The sequence below is a fragment of the Brachionichthys hirsutus genome, chromosome 7, assembly GCF_040956055.1.
Source record: "Brachionichthys hirsutus isolate HB-005 chromosome 7, CSIRO-AGI_Bhir_v1, whole genome shotgun sequence".
Classification (NCBI taxonomy): domain Eukaryota; kingdom Metazoa; phylum Chordata; class Actinopteri; order Lophiiformes; family Brachionichthyidae; genus Brachionichthys; species Brachionichthys hirsutus.
The window spans coordinates 7,519,458-7,537,043 of record NC_090903.1 but is presented as its reverse complement, the minus strand read 5'-3'; the positions used below and the strand labels follow the sequence as shown (position 1 = coordinate 7,537,043).

Sequence of the window (17,586 nt, the reverse complement as noted above, 5' to 3'; positions counted from 1 at the left end):
GCTAAATGGAATTACACAACAGATTTAACTCTCCAGGTCCTAATGTAGATTCTCTTGAAAAACATGGGTCCAGTGGAAAATGATGGCTAAAGTCTGATCTCACCTAAACAACTTGACAACTTGTTTTGAAATTACATTAATGATTAATCATATATCCACAGGTTATATTGGAGCCATAGTGCAAGATTTGTCAGTGTAGAATCATCTGTAAAATGATTGTTCTGATGAATGTAAAATATGATCTCTTCTTTACGACTGTACATCATTTCCTTCAGGCCTCCCTTTGCTCTTTGCTGTTGTGCAGGAATCGCTCACCTCTGCCCTGCAGTGGCCAAAGCAGGTTACTGCTACTCAAGGGAGGGGCGATGCTTGAGTCTATGCTGCATGCAACAGAGACAATTTAAAATGCTATTCTTTATCAAGGTTAGTAAAAGCGAGAAAAAAAAATTCACACTGTATTATCATTGTATCCATTAAATGTAATAGGATATTAGTTATGATAGATTAGATGTTGGAAACAATTTTAGCATTTGGTTTTATCCATACAGCAAAAAAAGGACATAGACACACAAATGTCATCAAAAAGTGTTATTTTCTTTTCCCTGAATGTGGTCTCTCAGGAAATATTGTCATGCACTCTTAATACCGTTACACATAATCATGTACTCCATGAAGCGACTGTTCATTTTCAGACCAGGGTACATTTCAAGAATCAGAGCAGAATAATGATGACAGTAAAGTTATATAGTTATTACAGTCCTTTGAGAAATAAAATGAAATCAGTTTCTTATTGTAATACTTTATATTTCCTTTTTTGACCATTTATAAGGTGATTCGGAAACATTGTCACTGTGGTTAGAAATTCTATGACTGAATGAAGTGTGCTATTAATGTTCATGTCACAGCAACACAGACACCTAACAAACATTAAAAATTGTCTACTGTATGAAATTAAATATTTAAAAGAGTAATAATGTCAGCGCTATGGTTTCCCTTTGACATAATGGGTGAATACACAAACTGCTTTTCACTATTTCATGCATCCCAAAATATCAAAAGTAGGACGACTACTTTTAAGGACACCTTAGCCAGGGCTGCCAGTGTTTAAAGCAAAAACCAGCAACTTGACACAACTGGCGTGCTTTTCTTTGAAGGCTAGGATAACATAACTCTGAGTTTAGGAGGCAATAGACATTGATCATAACGTATACACAGGAAATATGTTGCACATTTAAAAGTCAAATGGAATGGCGAACTTCTCCGTAAAATAACAATTAATACTGAATATTCAAAATCAACAGCAGCAGTTCAACAACACAACATTATGACTTTTTGAAACTAAAAATCAAAAAATATTGAGACTATTTTCATTTTGAAAAAATAAAATAAAATAGATTTACAAACACTTGATATTCCCCATATAATGATCCATTCATATTGTGTTTGATCCTATCTATACTTGCTCAAGCACTTTATTTATTTAATCAACCCATGTTGTCACCAGTCGGACGGCTCCATGAAATCGTCCAGTTCACTCATGGATATTATATCGCGGGCCTGATACCGTGGATGGGCTGCGCTATCATTTTCACAAAATGAGCTTCCTGCAAGCTGACTGTTTACGTCACACTCTGAGAACGACTGATGGGGGCCGTCTGTTTTGTATACTGTGTTACATGTTTTGTCAGTGTCATTGACTGTGTCCATATATGGGGTCTTCTCTGGGCTGCAGTGATGCACTTTAGACCTCTGTCCAATATCCGGGACTGTATATTTGTGGATGTGTGTCTCGGTGACCGGCTGTTGGGTCTGCTGGAGAATCACGGGGGCTAATGTCCTGTGATGAGGTTGGTAGCTTTGAGGATACCCATGGTAGCCTTGAAATGGTGCAAGGGTCTCCCCAGCTGCAGCGTCCTGGGAGGGAGTCTGTTGATGTGCATTTACATGAATTTGAGGTTGGAGCGGAGGTTGGGGTCGGGAAGTGCTTTTGGTAGACTCGCGCACGTTAAGCTGAACATACTTGCCCGTCTCTGGGTCAAAGAATGTCTTCATTTTCACTTGAACAGGCACGTCTACTACAAAATACTGACCAGAGCCAAGGTCTTGCAGCACCTTGCGCTGAGTCAGCGGATATGATTGGGGATAGGTGGTACTGGCTACATGGTACTGGGTCACTGGAGCTGTGTGATTGGCATGATGGAGAGTAGGAGAAGAGTGAACATCAACAATTGCATTAGGGATACCAGGGTGGCTAGTAAAGCCAGTAGCATGAGGTGACGCAACAGGGAGTGAAACAGGAGCAGTAGCGTGAGCTGAAGCAACTGGGAGGGAGCTAGGACCAGCAGAATGAGAGGAAGCACAGGAAGAGCTGGGGGGGCTTGAATTCAATGTGTGGCAAGGAGATGAGCTGGACTCCAATCTTGGAATATGAACAAGGGAGACAGGTGAGGAAACATGAGGGGAAGCCACAGCATGGTGACTGAGGAGGCGTACCTCTGTGGAGGAGGAGGAAGGATTGCTGGACATTTCTTGAGAACGACTGTCTTCTCTAACTTTGGATAGCTCCTTCTTGATTCTCCGTGTTGCCAACCTTTTTGCCTTGAGCAATGCTTTCTCGCTCTTTGGAGGAACAACTGGAGGCTTGCCCAAAGAACGCGACACGTCGCTGCTGAAGCTGCAGGCTGATTCTGGCCTGTCACCGTCATAGAGGCCTCTATGTGCATCTGCAAGGTCTACTACACTGGTGGTAAAGCTTTCCACGTCTTCTGACACGGTACTAATGACAGAGCGGGAGTCATCTTCATCCGGAGCAATGCTCCTTCTGGTGCCAGGCCTGTGATATGGGAGAGGCGTTGAGTAATTCTGTGATGAAGGAAAAGTCAAGGTTTCTTTCAGAGCACCAAGTCTGCTTAACCCTTTGTCAGAATGAGGAGTTGCAGCACTAAGTCTGATTTTCTCTTGCTCCTCCTCTGCTCTCTCGGCCCCCATGGGTGAACCCACTCGGAAATCCCCTGCAAAGTTCTTATGGAAGCGTGGTTTGACTGACTTGGTGAACGAGGAACCTCGGACGGTGTTATCCTTCACCCTGAACAATGAAGGCTTTGCTCCTAGAGCAGGGGAGGAAGTGTTGGATCGCGGCAGAGATGATGCAGGAGATGCTGGGGTATGTGCCCCCCCCGGCCTCGGGTGGGGGTCCTCAGGTGACTCGAGTCCGGATGGATTGCTTCTTTGTTGGGAAGGTAAAGGGGAACTAAGTTGTTTTTCTCTACATTTCCTCTCAGATTCTGGTGAGGTGATGGCATAGTACTGGAGCGCATCCATCCTCTGTGCCACTTGTTTCTCCTCCTCTACCTGAGTGGTTCTATCTCCTAACGTTTCTTCTTCTTCTTCTCTCTTTTCAATCCTGATCGCATCATCTGTCTCTTTTGCTTCTCTGGTACCCTCTTTTGGTGTTGTTTGACTTTCCTCAAGGAATCCGGTGTCCTCCTCGTTGAGTTTCTTCCCATCTCTTGGTTTTACAGTTGCTTTAACATGTTGAACAGCTTCTCTCTCTTCTTCCTCTCTCTGGGTTCCTAACCAGTCCTCTGCTCTCTGTTTTTCACTCTTCCTCTCTTCCATCTGTTGCTCTGCTTTCTCCTGCTCTTGGATGGGATAGATCATATCATCCTTTGGAGCCTCTGCCTCTGCCTCTCTATGCTTCCTCTTCTTTTCTTGTATCTTAAACTCTGTTTGTTTGGCTGGCCTTTGCTCCTCCGTCCGAGCAGTCCTGCTCTGCTGCTCCTCCTCAGTCGGTGAAGCTCTCCCTTGCTGTTCTTGCACAGCCCTTCTTTGCTCTTCATGAGAAGCTCTTGTTTGCTCATCTTGATGAACAGCTCTGCTTTGCTGTTCTTTTTGAAATGCTCTCCTTTCCTGAGCTTCTTGAGCAGCCCTTATTTGTTGCTCTTCCTGAACAGCTCTCCTTTGGTTTTCTTCTTGAAAAGCTCTGCTTCGGTGCTTTTCTTGAACCGCTCTCCTTTGCCTTTGTTCTTCAGTTAGAGCAGGCTTCCTTTTCTGGTCCCCCATCAAGTTTGCAGTCTTCCTTTGCTGCTCTTGATGAGCAGCTGTCCCCCGCCTGTCCTCTTGAGCAGCTCTTCTTTGCTGCCCTTCTTGGGATAGTCTCTTCTGCTGCTCCTCTTGATGACCCCTCTCCTCCTCACCATGTTTCAACAACTGTGCTTTTGCATCCTTATTTATTTGCTTTTCCTCTTCGCTTTGTTGAACTCTCGCTTCTTCCTCGATCTTTATTCTCCTCTTTTCAGTTTCATTTATATTCCTTACTTCTTGCACTGTGCCAATCACCTTTTCTTTTTCAGCAGCATTCACTTCCTTGCTTTGTTTTGCATTTCTTCCTTCTTCAGCTCTTCTCCCTGCCTCTCTCTGACTGTCCCGCCTCTTTTTGATCTCATTAGCTATAGAATTCCTTTCTTTTGCTCTCCTCTCCACTTCTCTTTGAGCTTCTCTCCTCTCTTCTTCAGCCAGAGAAGCTCTGCTGTTTTTTATCATGTGTTTGATTCTCACATCTTCACCTCTTTTCTCTACATCCATCCCAGAAGGTTTTTCTTTCTCCAACTCATTTGCTCTCCTCTGCTTTGTGGTATCTTCATGCTGAGATGTAAGCCTGTTTTTTCTATCTTCCCCAGTCCTGCCCACTGTGTTTTTGTGCCTCATATCTTTTTTGACCTTTGTGGGGTTGGTTTCCTCTTGTGCCGAAGTGAGTCTTGAAGGGCCGTTTTCATCAAAATATGGCTTTGTTTCACCTTTTGAGGAAAGTTCTTCAGGATTTCCGAGTGGGTTGGCGCTATCAGTTGACTTTGGTTGTTGTGATGTATGAGGGTTTCTAGGCCTGCTGACGATAGAAGATGAAGATGCCTGAAGATCACGATTATTTGGCTGATGGACATGATCTACTAGACGGAGGCTCTGGGTATCAGCTAATTTCACAGCATCTTCACTTATCTGATGTTTGAGATGCTTTGTTGGTAATTTGTTCCTCTCTTGGAGATGTTTCGTCTCATTGTCTAATGAGTTGTCGTTGGTTTTCTCTTGTCTGTCTTTCTCTCCAAGTTTGAACATCCCAGTCCTTCGATGTTCTTTCACTGTAATGGGAAATACTAATGGTTTGGGTTCTTTGCTCACCTTTGAGCTGATCTCAGTCTCATTAGGCACACTTTTCTCTTTCACAGACAGGTCTTGTGGGTCAACAGTAAACACTGGACGTCTGCTATGACGACTCTGTATCAAAGGAAAGAATCCTTCCTCTTTGTTGGGTGGGAATTCCTGAATTGTGTATTCCCTGTCTTCTGATACAATCACTTTTAATCTGGCATAGTCTGCAATTGCTGATATTTCCGGTGGATGTGTGGATGCCCTTTGTTTTGGTTTTGATTTAACTTCGGGTTTTTCTTTAACCAAAGTTTCTCGAGTTCTGTTGGGATTTCTTAGGCTCTGTCTTTCCCTCGCCGATTGGTTCTCTTTGTGTTGTTTACTGTTATAAATAACTTGACCTGCCTCATTTAGTTGACTTTGTATCTCTGGTCCAGAGCTCTTATTTGAAGTAGGAGCTTCTCCAGCTTTCCTGACTTTCCTATTTGTGTCTTCATCACTTATAGAACTTGATTCTCCTGCTTTCATTTTGCTCTGATCCATGACAGAGTCCGGTTTTCCTTCATTACATGACTCTTTGCTGATGGCTGTCTTTGTTGGGATTACTCCTGGAAGTTCTGCTGTCTTTAAAACAGCATCTGATGCATCTATATCACTTGTACAATTGTGTGATTTGTTGTTGGCTTCTGCTGCTCCATGCACTTGGAAGTAATCCCCTTCCATTAGCTGGACTTTTGATTCACTCATCGATTTCCCACTTTCATCAGATGATTCAGGGTTTCCTTTTTGGACTTGAGCGTTATCATTGTTTGCATTGACCATGTTCTGTTGATTGCTGATTTTCAATGAATCAGCCACTTTTTTCTCCGCAGATACCACAGATTGCTCTCCCAACTTGTCTTCCACACCATCTTTCATCTGCTTCTCGTCGCTTGCTGGAGAGAATCCTTTGGTTCTGTCTTCAGTGTATAATGTGTTCGCCTTTTCCTCATGAATCAATGAATTAAGGGGTTTATGGTTATTAGCAGCAACTACATTAGATGGTTCAGTCGTGCTACGGCTGGGCGGTTGGTTTCCAACCATTTTTAGGTCATCATGTTCAGTTGCTGCTGGTACAACTCTGATAGCAATTCTGCCAATGTGCACATCAGAGTCCGTTTCTCCGAGGGGAGTCTCTTTATAATGATGTTTTGCAGATACATGTCTATGCTCATTACCAGTTAAATGGTTAGCAGGATTGGTTTTGTATCTTGATTCTGGTGGTGTTATGCCATGTCTCTTATCGTCCAGCCGGAGTAAACGCTCGCAGTCTATACTCCCGTTTTGGGCAGGATTCATGACCACAGTTGTATCATCGTTCATTGATGGCTGGGTGCCCTGATTCATCAGCATTTCAGCATGGCCTCTGTTTGAATCATTTGTAGAATTGAGTCCTGTGGTCATTAGTTCTGTTATGACATGCTCTCTGCCCTCTGCAGTTTCCCTTATGTGTGTGTTTTTCTCCTCGGAATTATTCTTTACTTCGTCTTTCTTTCTGGTCTTTCCAGTTTCATTTGTGCAGCCTTTGGCTTCTTGAGCTGTCTTATGCTTGCAGAGACCAGGCTGAATATCAGCTGAGCGCTCAACAGGTACCGAGACTGTGGAAAGTCCACCTTTTTCAGCCGATGGTTCTTGATTATGTTTTTCTCTTTGGGTTCTTCTGTTGTCGACATTTTCATTGCCAGAACTCTCCTGTCGGAAAGTAGTTTCTGCCGCAGTGAACTTCTCAAATACATTGTCCAGTATTTTTTCTTGGGTTGAAGTTTCTTGAACATTCTCAGAATAGATATTCATATCAATTGCTGCTTGAGCTTCCGTCACTGTGGGATGAGCATCGTATACAACAATGTCCTCTCCCTTTGCTTCTATAACATCACTTGAAAATGCATTTCCTTTATTTTCTTCTGTACCTGAGTCGGTGTGACATTTATCCAGCTCTGAATTGCTGGCTTCTTTCTGCTGCACATTCAAATGTTTTTGCGTGCAGTCCTTCATCTGGCCACGGCTCGCAGGTGCTCTTCTTTCAGTTAAAATTATTCCTGTGAACTCGACGCTGCCGTTAGCCACGGGGGCCTCGGCTTGAGCTGCTGAGTCTTCGTGAACTGTGTCACATTTAGCGACTTTGTTTTCAGTCACCACAGGTTTTGAGCTTTGAGTTCTGACCAGGGATGCAGATAGTGGTGGATCTTCTTTCTTCTTCTTGAGATGATTGTTGTTTAGAGCAATGTTGTCTTTAAGTCTTTCGATCTGCTTTCCAGAGATTTGACCGTGGTCTTCTTCTGCACTTCCTTCCTTCTTTGGTGCCTGTTCCTTACATTTTATGGGTGACTTCATTGCAGACTGGTTGCCTTCCTCTGTACCCATGGTAGAACTTCCAGTCTGCTTTGCATTTATGGGTGTGTTTTCTACATATTCATGGCTCTTTATTAGTTCTTTGTTTAGAACTTCTTTCTGTGAATGGTCTACAAAATCACTGGAGGTTGCTGCAGACTTTACTGGTATTGTAGCAGGGCTGGGAGATAAAACCGACATGGCCGGTGCTGTCTGTACTCCTGGAAGCTCCATCTGCGGTTTTGCTGTAGTGATATTTGAAATTGTACTTTCCTGCTTCTTAGACACTTCCTGTGATGGTGGCCTCTGTCGTATGTTGGTGCTTTGACTACCTGCTAATGGCTTATTTGATGTTTTAGTTATGAACCCATCTCGCATCGCAAAGCCCCTTTCTTTCATTGCGGAAATCTCTTTTTCAGCATGAGCTTTGATCCTTGAGGTTAGAATCTCCTGCTTGGTTTGAGCTCTCTCTTTTAGGGACAATGATCTTGCAGGGGGGAAATTTGAGTCATGGCCTTGACCTAAACTGTGCTCAGTTGACTTTAGTTTTCTTTCAAGGGGGAGCGATTTATCCCAACCAGAATCTCTTTGCTGTGAAATGTTAGTAAGATTTAGCATTTCACTTTGTTCCAGTTTTTCCACAATGATGTTCTTCACTTTATCAGTTGGGGCATTAGCATTTGTTCTGTCTAAATGATTCAGTGATCCATCAGTACTGGATAACTTGAATTCTTTGGATGACTCGCTGTAAACATATTGACTCGCTGTCACCTCAGTGGGTTTCAATGTGTCTCCCCCCTCTTTCTCATCTATGTCAGCTGTTGCAAGTGTTTTAGTAGGACTGTGTTTTTTGTTCTGTGATTGCTTGTTTTTTACTGCCTCAACTTTATCAAGAGGTAAAACTTGTGTTTCCTTGTTAACATTTGAAGAAAACATTCCTCCAGCCAGCAATGTCTTTTTGTTTGTTGAGGTTGTGTCTATAAAGCCATATTTCTCTCTGAGGCGATCGTAATCATCAGCCCCTCTGTGAACTTGATAGACGTCATGCCTGCTGTCAGCAACCGAGTCTTCACTCTGCCGATGCTTTGGTGCTGCCTTGTCCTTGTCGATGATGTTTAGTTTTACCTGAGCCTCTTTCTTTGCCCCATCTTCACCTGTGAAAACGGCATTTCTGACTTTGTCTGACTGTTCAAACATCATTTTCTCCTTAATTTTTGCCAATTCTGCTTTAGTTTTCGCTAACTCTGTCTTAACTTGCTCAATGTTATCAGTCCCTCCTCTGACCTGTTGTGCCTCTCTTATTTCTGCTGCAGGTTTGGCTGGACTTTCCTGCAAGTCCTCTGTCAGCTCTGGTTTTGCTACCTCGTCTTTGATTTGTTTCAACGCTGACGGCTCGTCTTCCTCAGCTTCAACCTTTTTGTCTTGAGAATTACTCTTTTGCGTTTCATTTATTTGACCCTCTTTAACTGACTCATCTTCAGCTACCTTTGTCCTGTCCTGCTCTGCTTTAGTTTTTTGATCTAATGTGCCCTCTAGTCTAATCATTTCTATTTGTCTGCTATCTTCTTCAGTCTGTTGTGTTTTAACATTTTCTATCCTCATTTGTTTCCCCCCCAGCTTCTCAGGCTGTTCTGATTTGAACCCTTGTCTTCTTCCCTCCTCCGTTTTGGTTTGCTTTATTTTTGACTGCCCAGTTTTCTCAGACTTGGCCAGTTCAGTTTTTATGTGTTCTCCTTTTAGCCTCTCTTCTTCTGCGTTCACATGTTCATCCTGAGCCTCTGTTATTTGCTTGGCTGTTATTTCCTCTCTTGTATTTTTTTTCTCATCTGTCTCCTTCTCTACGCTGCATTGCTTTTTCTTAGTCTGTTCCTCTCTGCATGGATCTGCTTGCATTTCTGTGGATTGTTCTCCCCGTTCTTCTTTTCCCTTCTTGTCTTTAACACGTTCTACTTTTTCCTGGTTTACATTCTTGTCCTGTGTTAGTTCTTCTTGGGCCTCGTCTGATTCAACTTTCTCTGGACCAGTCTGCCCTGCTAAAATTAGCCTGGCCGACTGCACTTGTGACAACTCCCCTTGAACGTCATGCTCTCCTGACCGCTCTGATTGGCTGTGTTGCGGTTGTATGTGTTCAGCCATGGCCTGTCCTCGTACCTCAACAATCTGTCCATGATACCTTTGAAGAAGATCTTTGTTTTCGAGAGCCCCATGTTGCTGCTGTCCATAATGTGCTGGATTTTCTACAGTGTCATTACTAAATGGAGCATTCAGTCCCATTTGGTTTGAAATGTTAAAATTGACCGACTCTGTATTATGGTGAGCAGTTCCATCACAAACGCTCTTGTTTGAATCTGCTTCAGTAAATTCTATACCTGCAGTTTGCGGGTTTTCTCCGGTGCTTTTGCCTCTTGGTGAATTCAGTTCCTCCTTCATCGTACCTGCTCTTTCACAAGTCTGTGGAAGTTGTGGATTTTCTATGTCTTGGCTTGCTCTTTGTCTCCACCTATGCTGTGAGGACACATTGCTGTAATCCTTTTTGAGTCCTTGATGTTTGTCCATATTTGTGAATCCCCTTTGAGCAGTTTCATTTATGTGTTGCTCAGTTTTGACCTGACCTTCTAAATTTTCTCTGGTTTGGCTGTTGTCAACATTACGCCTCGGTATTTCTGAAGCTGCATACGGGTCTTTATCTCTCATAGATTCTGCATTAGCTGCCATGACCTGTTTAGCTGGAGTAACTGGTAAAACATCCTGTTCTAGATTCTGCCCATTAGCCATCTGATGACAAGGTTTGAAGCTGGTGAGTCCAGCGTGATGAACCATTTCACTTTGCATTTGAAATGGCTGGTAAGTGTATTCTGAATAATTGCCTCTACGTTCTGTTGCAGGCTGAGAATTTAATGTTGCTGATGACGACCCAGGGTTATGATACTGGGCTGCATGTTGATTTGAGGCAGCATTTGTGCTGCTGGATTCTTCCAAATGGGAAAACAGAATTTCTGGATCTTCAAAATCGGGGATATCTATCACAACGTCTCTAGCCTCCTGCATAGAATGTTGCTTGGCTTTCTGCAGTGTCTCCAAGCCTTTGAATTTGCTCGGGCTGTAGGTGCTTTTCACTCTTTTCCTGTTGTCTTTGAGATTGAAGAGAAGATTAGTGGCTCTGGTTTTGTACCTGGACATCCTAACATCAGGAGTGGCTCCCCTGCTGCCTGCTCTCACTGGAGGATGTTCTACAGGTTGGGGAGAAGCTGCAGTCTGCTGATGGATCGCTGATGTCTCCACATTGTGACGTCCATGGACTGAAGGTGCGAGGGGTTGGCTGACATTTGGCAGGACTGGATTTAGATTGTTGTCAAAGGGAACATTTTCTTTCCCATAAAATGCTTCTTGTTGGTTCGTTGTCATTCCAGTTGCGATATTTTGCTTGGTCATCATTTTAATTTTTTGCTGAAGGGCTTTGACAGAGCTGATGGTGTCCTGGACACGCCGAGACATCTCGATTGAAGGCGATGCTGTTGATGGCCGTCGTGTTGGGAGTCTGTTAGCTCCCAGGCTCCGGGTATTCTTCCGGTGAGGATATTGACCTACCAGCTCTGATTCGCACCGTTTCTCCACAGCCAAGGCCTTCTGCAACATTGAGGTGGAGTGAGAAGGAGTAGAAGCTGATGCCAGCTTAGTCCCTTGGTGTGCGATATTTCTCTCGTCAAACCTATATAGACCTTGTGGTTGAGCCTCCAGTGAAATATCCTTGTACATTGGTGCTTCATACCATTTCGGGAACTGTGAACATGGCACAAACCCTGAAACTTCTCTTTCTTGGAAGGGAAACCTGTTGTGGTCCCTCCATACCTTGAAAGGACTAAGCTCGCTGTGTATGAAGAAGTTGGAGTTGCAGCTGCCCTGTGAAGACATGCTGTGTTCTCTGTGGGACGAACCAATAAAAGAGGGTTCAGGATTCATGTGTGCCATTGCTGCTACTTCTGAGGAGTACAGGTTGGTGTCTTGGGATGAAAACAGACCAGCGGACGGGAAATAGTTGCTCTTAAACTGTTGTTGGTACGATGTTGAGAATTCAGAAAGTTCCCTTTTGATGCTCATCAAATATGATTTGTCCCAGCTTGTCTCATCGTTCCACTCTTTGAATTTACCATCTAACTCTGTTCCATCCTGGTGTCCCTCGGAGTTAAAAGCTCGGATGAGAGAGGAAACTCTGGAGCGACTTCTACGATGCTGCGAACTCAACTCTGGGGCTCCATTGGTGAGGATCGACGACTGCTCTGCCCTCAGAGATTCCCCTTGTTGAGAGGCTTCCGCAAAGGACTGTTGGAATGTTGCAGAAACCCTCCCCTGTGTCCTTTCCCCATAAACCGCCCAATGCGGATCTCTTTGGATCCCACCCTCATGCATTCCTCCATGGATCCAGTCCTTCCCATACTGCCGCACCCTGAAGCTGAAGCTCTCATGTGCGGCTCGCTTAAGGTCCATCCTCCCTCTGTCCTCCCTGTCACAGCCCTGACCCCTCTGGCTAAAGGCCTGTTGTCTGTCTCTCTGGGAACATGGTGAAGATGAACAGGGGTCTGTGTCGTTATAAACAGCCTCGTCTCCGATGCAGAGACTCCTGAATGCTCGATCTGTCAGATTCCTGACCTCCCGGTCAGTCTCATCCAGGAAGGAGCCCCCGCTAGAGGTGTCGCTGTAGCCTCCATTACTGTGCTTCCGATGGTTGCCACTCTTTCGACCGCTGCGTCGCTTTTTAACTGAGTTCATGGTGCAGGCTTGCTAGTGCAGAGCTCTGTCTTCAGTTGTCCTCAGTTACACACGCTGCCTGCTGTTGAAGCTACAGGGCCCAACTCAGGGTTTTGTACAGCTAGTAGTTCCTAAGGCATCGTGCCTCGTAATTGGGCGTTGTACAAAAAAATCCTGGAGTTAGTCGTTTTCCTACAAGAGAAAAGAACCCGTAATTAGATCTTATTAAATCTTGTCTTATTTCTTCAATCCATTAATTAGATTTATAGAATAAACATTTTTGCATGCTACATGAGCTGTACGTATATATTTCTTATCATTTGAGATACTTTAAAAACGACGTTGTACTTCATTTTTGATTGCAGGCCTTGGTAAGAAGCCTTTGCATGAAGCAATAATGCACTGTATGTAGTTCTGAAAACAGCCCTGTAAATCCTTCTGCTTAATCACTGTGACCTTCAGAGACACATCGTGAATAAAACTGCACAGTTGCTAGGTGCAGTAAACACAGTCTCACGTGACTTATTTTGGGAGAGCAGGATGCATCTATAAAAGCATGATTACCAGACCCTCACATTAAATGATGCCATTTGATATTCTTACAAGTTTGAAACCTACCAAATATAAAAAAGCCTTAAGGTGATTTTTAGAACAGACAAGCTAGACAATCTTTGAGTCAAAGATTCAAACCTCTGATTTGGATCAGTCAAACTTAGCATTAAAGTGTAATCTATTCCTACGTGGAAAAAAACATTGATTTTACTGAAGCAGAGAGAGAAAATCCAATTATAAAAATTCTTAAAAACAATGGCTGCTAAACTGAGATCCTATAATTGAAAACAGAATGTTTATGCACCGGTGCATTATCTCTCATCTAAAATGCTCAAATGTGACATGAGATCATAAAAACCTAATTAGACGGCATCAAAACATTAACATTATAAATGGTGTGCAACACTTTGATCTGCGTTTGTTATGTAGTTAGTGACACGTTCTGTGCAAAAATCTTCTCACGACGGAAATCAATGTTTTCAGATTTCTAAATGTGAAAGACGTTGAGTACGGTGACACGTTTGTGCTTGATGACATCATGACTTGCCTCGTTACTTCCACTCATCGCTCACAGTATTGATAGATGCATAGCTAATAATCAAGTCTCAAGGATGAAAAACAATAATGCTAAACACTGCAGTAATAATTCATGCCTTTTCCAACCTGAGGAACGATCCGTGTTAAGTCTTCTTGTCATATACTCCCTCTGCATTTCTGTGCTTTCATAATGATTTTTTTTTTTTTTTAAGAGGCATCACGGTAACGTCATGGGTATATTATGGTTAAATTATATCCCAGTCAACCGTCACCTTTCTCAGAATATCCAATAGTTCATTAATATCCTCTGACCTGGAAGCCACCCAGTTTACATGCATCGTCTAAATACAGGCCTGCAGCAACTGGCAATGTCAGGGTCAAATACAACTGCTGCAAAAATGAAAGGAAGTCCAATAATCTCATGCTGGACCTTTACTTAAACAAGTTTGCAGAACCTTCATGAACAACACAGTCTCTTCAGTGAAGAGATACTAATCTGCATATCATACGGAAAGAATTTGTTCCTAATTTGAGCCCTTCCTTGCACACAAATTCTCATCAAATTGTCATGGGACTTTCTGTTCATTCTTGAATGTGATGGGTTTATTTTTGTCTAGTGACAGGCATGTGATTTCTAAAACCTGACACCGAGGGGATTTGGTTTTCAGAGGAAGTGTGGTGAAAATGGAGACTGAAAAGCAACAAATCTGTCATTTCAGTGATTAATTTTTTTATGCCAACAACTGCCAATAGAATAAAATATCAGTCTGTACCTTATGTAAATCAATGCACATTTATTTTTTCAGATTAATGCAAGGATTCTTGTCCTATTCTTTCATTTGTTCTTTTTTTTTTTTTTTACTTTAAGCAAATGTCCATTTTGACAACGGGACAAAACAAGAGCAAACTTTTTGCAGTCAGAATAAGAAAAAGAACAAGTGCATCTCTTACCTTCAGTTTTATAATCCATAATTTGGGCCTTATTTTTGTAAACTCCTCAAAATGCTCTGTCTCTCCACCCCGACCCACCCCCAAATAAAGACTTGCTGATCTGATCCCCGCTCTGTCACCTTATACAAGCCCTCGCTGGCCGGTCTGGCGCTGTCTATTGACAACAATCAAAAGCAAACACCTCTACAGGGTTCAGGTCTCAGAGCCTCTACAGACAGGCAGCAGGACTCGGCGCTGGAGACCAGACAGAAATAGAAGACTAGTCCAAAAGAGAGTGTCCAGGCTGGGGGACAGAATGAGGGCTTCAGTGAGCAAGTGGAAGTGTACGATCCCTCGGTGTCAAGTGTCAGACAGATGAAACAAACAGCCTCGTAACTATTTATATATCTGGACAGCTAACTGTTGGCCATTAGCAACTAAAGCCAGCAGTCAGTGGTAAAGTGCTTCTGGGTACGTTGTGGGGATCCTAACCAGGAGAGAAAACATAATTTCCTAGAGATTAGTTTTCTCAGTGTGAGTGGGGTGGGCTGGAGAGTAGGATGTGGTTGGGTGATAGTTTGGGTGCTCCTTTGAGAGACAGAAATAACTGGATTGGCTCATATGGCAGTGCCACCCTCTTTGTTGAACTGACGAGCGCTATATGCCGTGTCGACGGGTGGCTCCGGGTCACTGGCCACCTGCTGTGATCATCACACACTTGAACAAAGCTTTCTGTTGCGCATATGATCACATTATCAAATGCGGAATTGTCTCTTTCTCTTTTAGTTTTTTCCATTTAATGCCATTTATTCATGAGGTTCATTTCAACACATATTCTGATCTCACTTATTACAAACAATAAGTCTAATCTACCCGGCTACAGCTTCGATCACCCTCCAATAGGAAAGGCCGTAGGGCAGAGGAAGGGAAGGAACTGTGCCTCCCCTCGTCCTCTCTCCTCGCTCCCTCTCCTCCTGCTGCCTACTGCTATAATAGGAGATTGCTGTAGCAAATAGTTTCCTGGGATTCTTGGCGGGTGCAGAGCGGCCTGGTGGGATGATGGACACACACACATGGGCCTTAATGGAGACGCACTCCTCCACATATGCCCACACAAGCTTGCACACATACAGATGGTTTTGCATACAGCTCACTGAATTATGGGAAAGGCTGAGGTAATCCCTTTTTAACTAATCTCGTCCCTCCCCTCTGAATAACCTCCACCCACAGGCCCTTCTCATGCACAGTTTTTCCCTCCACCCTGGACTCTCGTCAGTCAGTATAACATCCATCACGAGATTCCTTCCATACAGAGGAAATAATTACCTTGACAGATCTCATTCGGGATTCTCAACTTGCTGCCTTATCTTGTTTTACTTCTTATTTTTGGGCTCTCAGTACTTATCACCTATACAAAATGCTTTTGATTGATGAAATTTAATTTACTAATACCGCCATCTGCAATAATTACTGGGACCATGTTTGTCTTAAATGCTCATATCGTCTTTGGCTCTGAAGTGTGAAGGCTGCTGAATATTTCTTTGCAAGTGTCCTGCTCACTGCTTCTCTCTAGTGGACAATGTGAGAGCAGACGTCCAAAATCAGTTGGATATCTGCTAAAAAAGAGAATTGTAACTCTTTTTTTTTTTTTTTAATCTATATCACATTTGAGTTTTTGCACAGTGCAACTCTCCAATTTCCCCTCCGATCCGTAATTGTATTGTGGAGTTACTGAGAAGTATAAGCATTGATCACAAACGCTGAGGATGCTCTTCCCTGTGCTGAGTAAGGAGGTGCAGAGCTGTGGTTATGTGGGAGGCAGCAGACAGGGACATTACTTGCTGCATTAAGACATGCTTTGTTTGTATTATCTCCGGTCAGAGAGTTGCCTAATTGATTCTAGCTGATTTGGTGATCGATCAGCTTTGTTGCAGAGATGTTGTAGAGTGTTTTGGCCCTTCAGTGTACCAACCCTAAATGTCTGACTTTGGCAGTTGGGTCCTTGAATACTAAAATTTAGGCGTTGCACCCAGTGTCGAGAAGAGAATTGTATTTATGTGTCTTTCTTGTTCCGACAGTCTCTTTCCATGTGCCTTTTATTGTCTGTGGTTGCATATGCACAGCATCTCCCTGTTTCAGGACATATTTCCCCACAACCCTGCAAAATATTTCATTACTGTAACAAAAGAAGTCCATTAACTGCACTGTAAGAACAGAGTTCAACTGCTGTTCCCCATATTCACTATGTTTGTCTGCTTTTCTGGCCGCTCTCCAGCTAATTTGATATAACAATGCTCCACAAAACCGCCTCAGGACTTTTTTTAGGTGACAGAAAATTATCAATGATGCCACATGCACAGCTGAATGTCAACACCAACTTGACTTGTTTATCAAATATTAAAGCAGTGAATTATGGGCACCATTGCAGAACTTAATGATGATCGGAGTCATTATAACTTCAGCATCCTTTGTTTTGGCTAATGATTAAATTCCACAACCACTGTATTCAATTTTGGGCAGATTGAATGTTTTTTCGCATCTTTTGTGTGAGTTGGCCGGATTCCGTCATCCATATTGGAATATTTCTAGAAAAGGACCTGATTTGTGTAAGGATATTGTGTTATCATTTCCTGCCATGTCAGGGGACTTAACATCTTTTCTTTCTCCATGCACTTAAAGGAAAATCATTATATTAGGACATGATGTTTTAGATAATATTATTTAGGGTATGAACAGATACAGCACCTGCTGTATTGCAGGCAAGATATTATGGCAAAGATGTTAAAAATAGTCTTTGATTTTGGATTTTAATTTAAACTGTATTTTGACATTTTCTCCCAAAAATCTGGATGTATTTTTATGGATTTGTATTTGTTGTTCTTTTATTATTTTTTTCTTCTTTGGAAACAATGTGTTTCAATAAAATGGCATTCCCATCAGTTCCCAGAATGTGTCAGTCAGCAGAAGGTGGTTCATAGTGAGTGAAAGCATCACTTTATTGGAATATTTGTACGGTATTTACAACACGCACACATAGTGTGAGTGCTTGTACTCCGTGAACAGCCTGGCACTGACATTATCTCCTTCTTCTGTGTCACCAGGGTGTCGCCTCATCAATTATTGAACTGGTACTTCATGGTAATACATAATTTCTTATCAATTATTCATGGTAATGTGTGTGTAGTTTACTTAATTGTGTTATTGACTATCAAAAGTAATTTCCTGAAAATCCTCAAGGACGCAAATTGAATCAGTCCAACTACTGGTTGTACGCTCGGCGGTTAAGTATTCTCAATATGATCAGTGGCT

General features: G+C 42.9%; 1 protein-coding gene across 1 annotated transcript; it reads right to left on the bottom strand.

The window, feature by feature from the left end:
* Positions 1 to 573: 573 nt before the first annotated feature.
* Positions 574 to 12,279, bottom strand: c7h10orf71 (chromosome 7 C10orf71 homolog). The gene is made up of 2 exons (XM_068741608.1): positions 8,561 to 12,279; positions 574 to 7,999 (listed from the first exon to the last, which is right to left on the bottom strand). The coding sequence occupies exons 1-2, from the start codon at positions 12,277 to 12,279 to the stop codon at positions 1,498 to 1,500; spliced, it is 10,221 nt and encodes a 3,406-aa protein (XP_068597709.1). The 3' UTR covers positions 574 to 1,497.
* Positions 12,280 to 17,586: the final 5,307 nt, after the last annotated feature.

Excerpts from the sequence above, each read along its gene's own strand:
- c7h10orf71 (XM_068741608.1), bottom strand. The coding sequence starts at position 12,279 with ATGAACTCAGTTAAAAAGCGACGCAGCGGTCGAAAGAGTGGCAACCAT. Across the intron at positions 8,000-8,560 it reads GACTCGGTTGCTGACAGCAG|ATCATTGTCCCTAAAAGAGA; the intron begins GCATGACGTCTA and ends CCCCCCTGCAAG.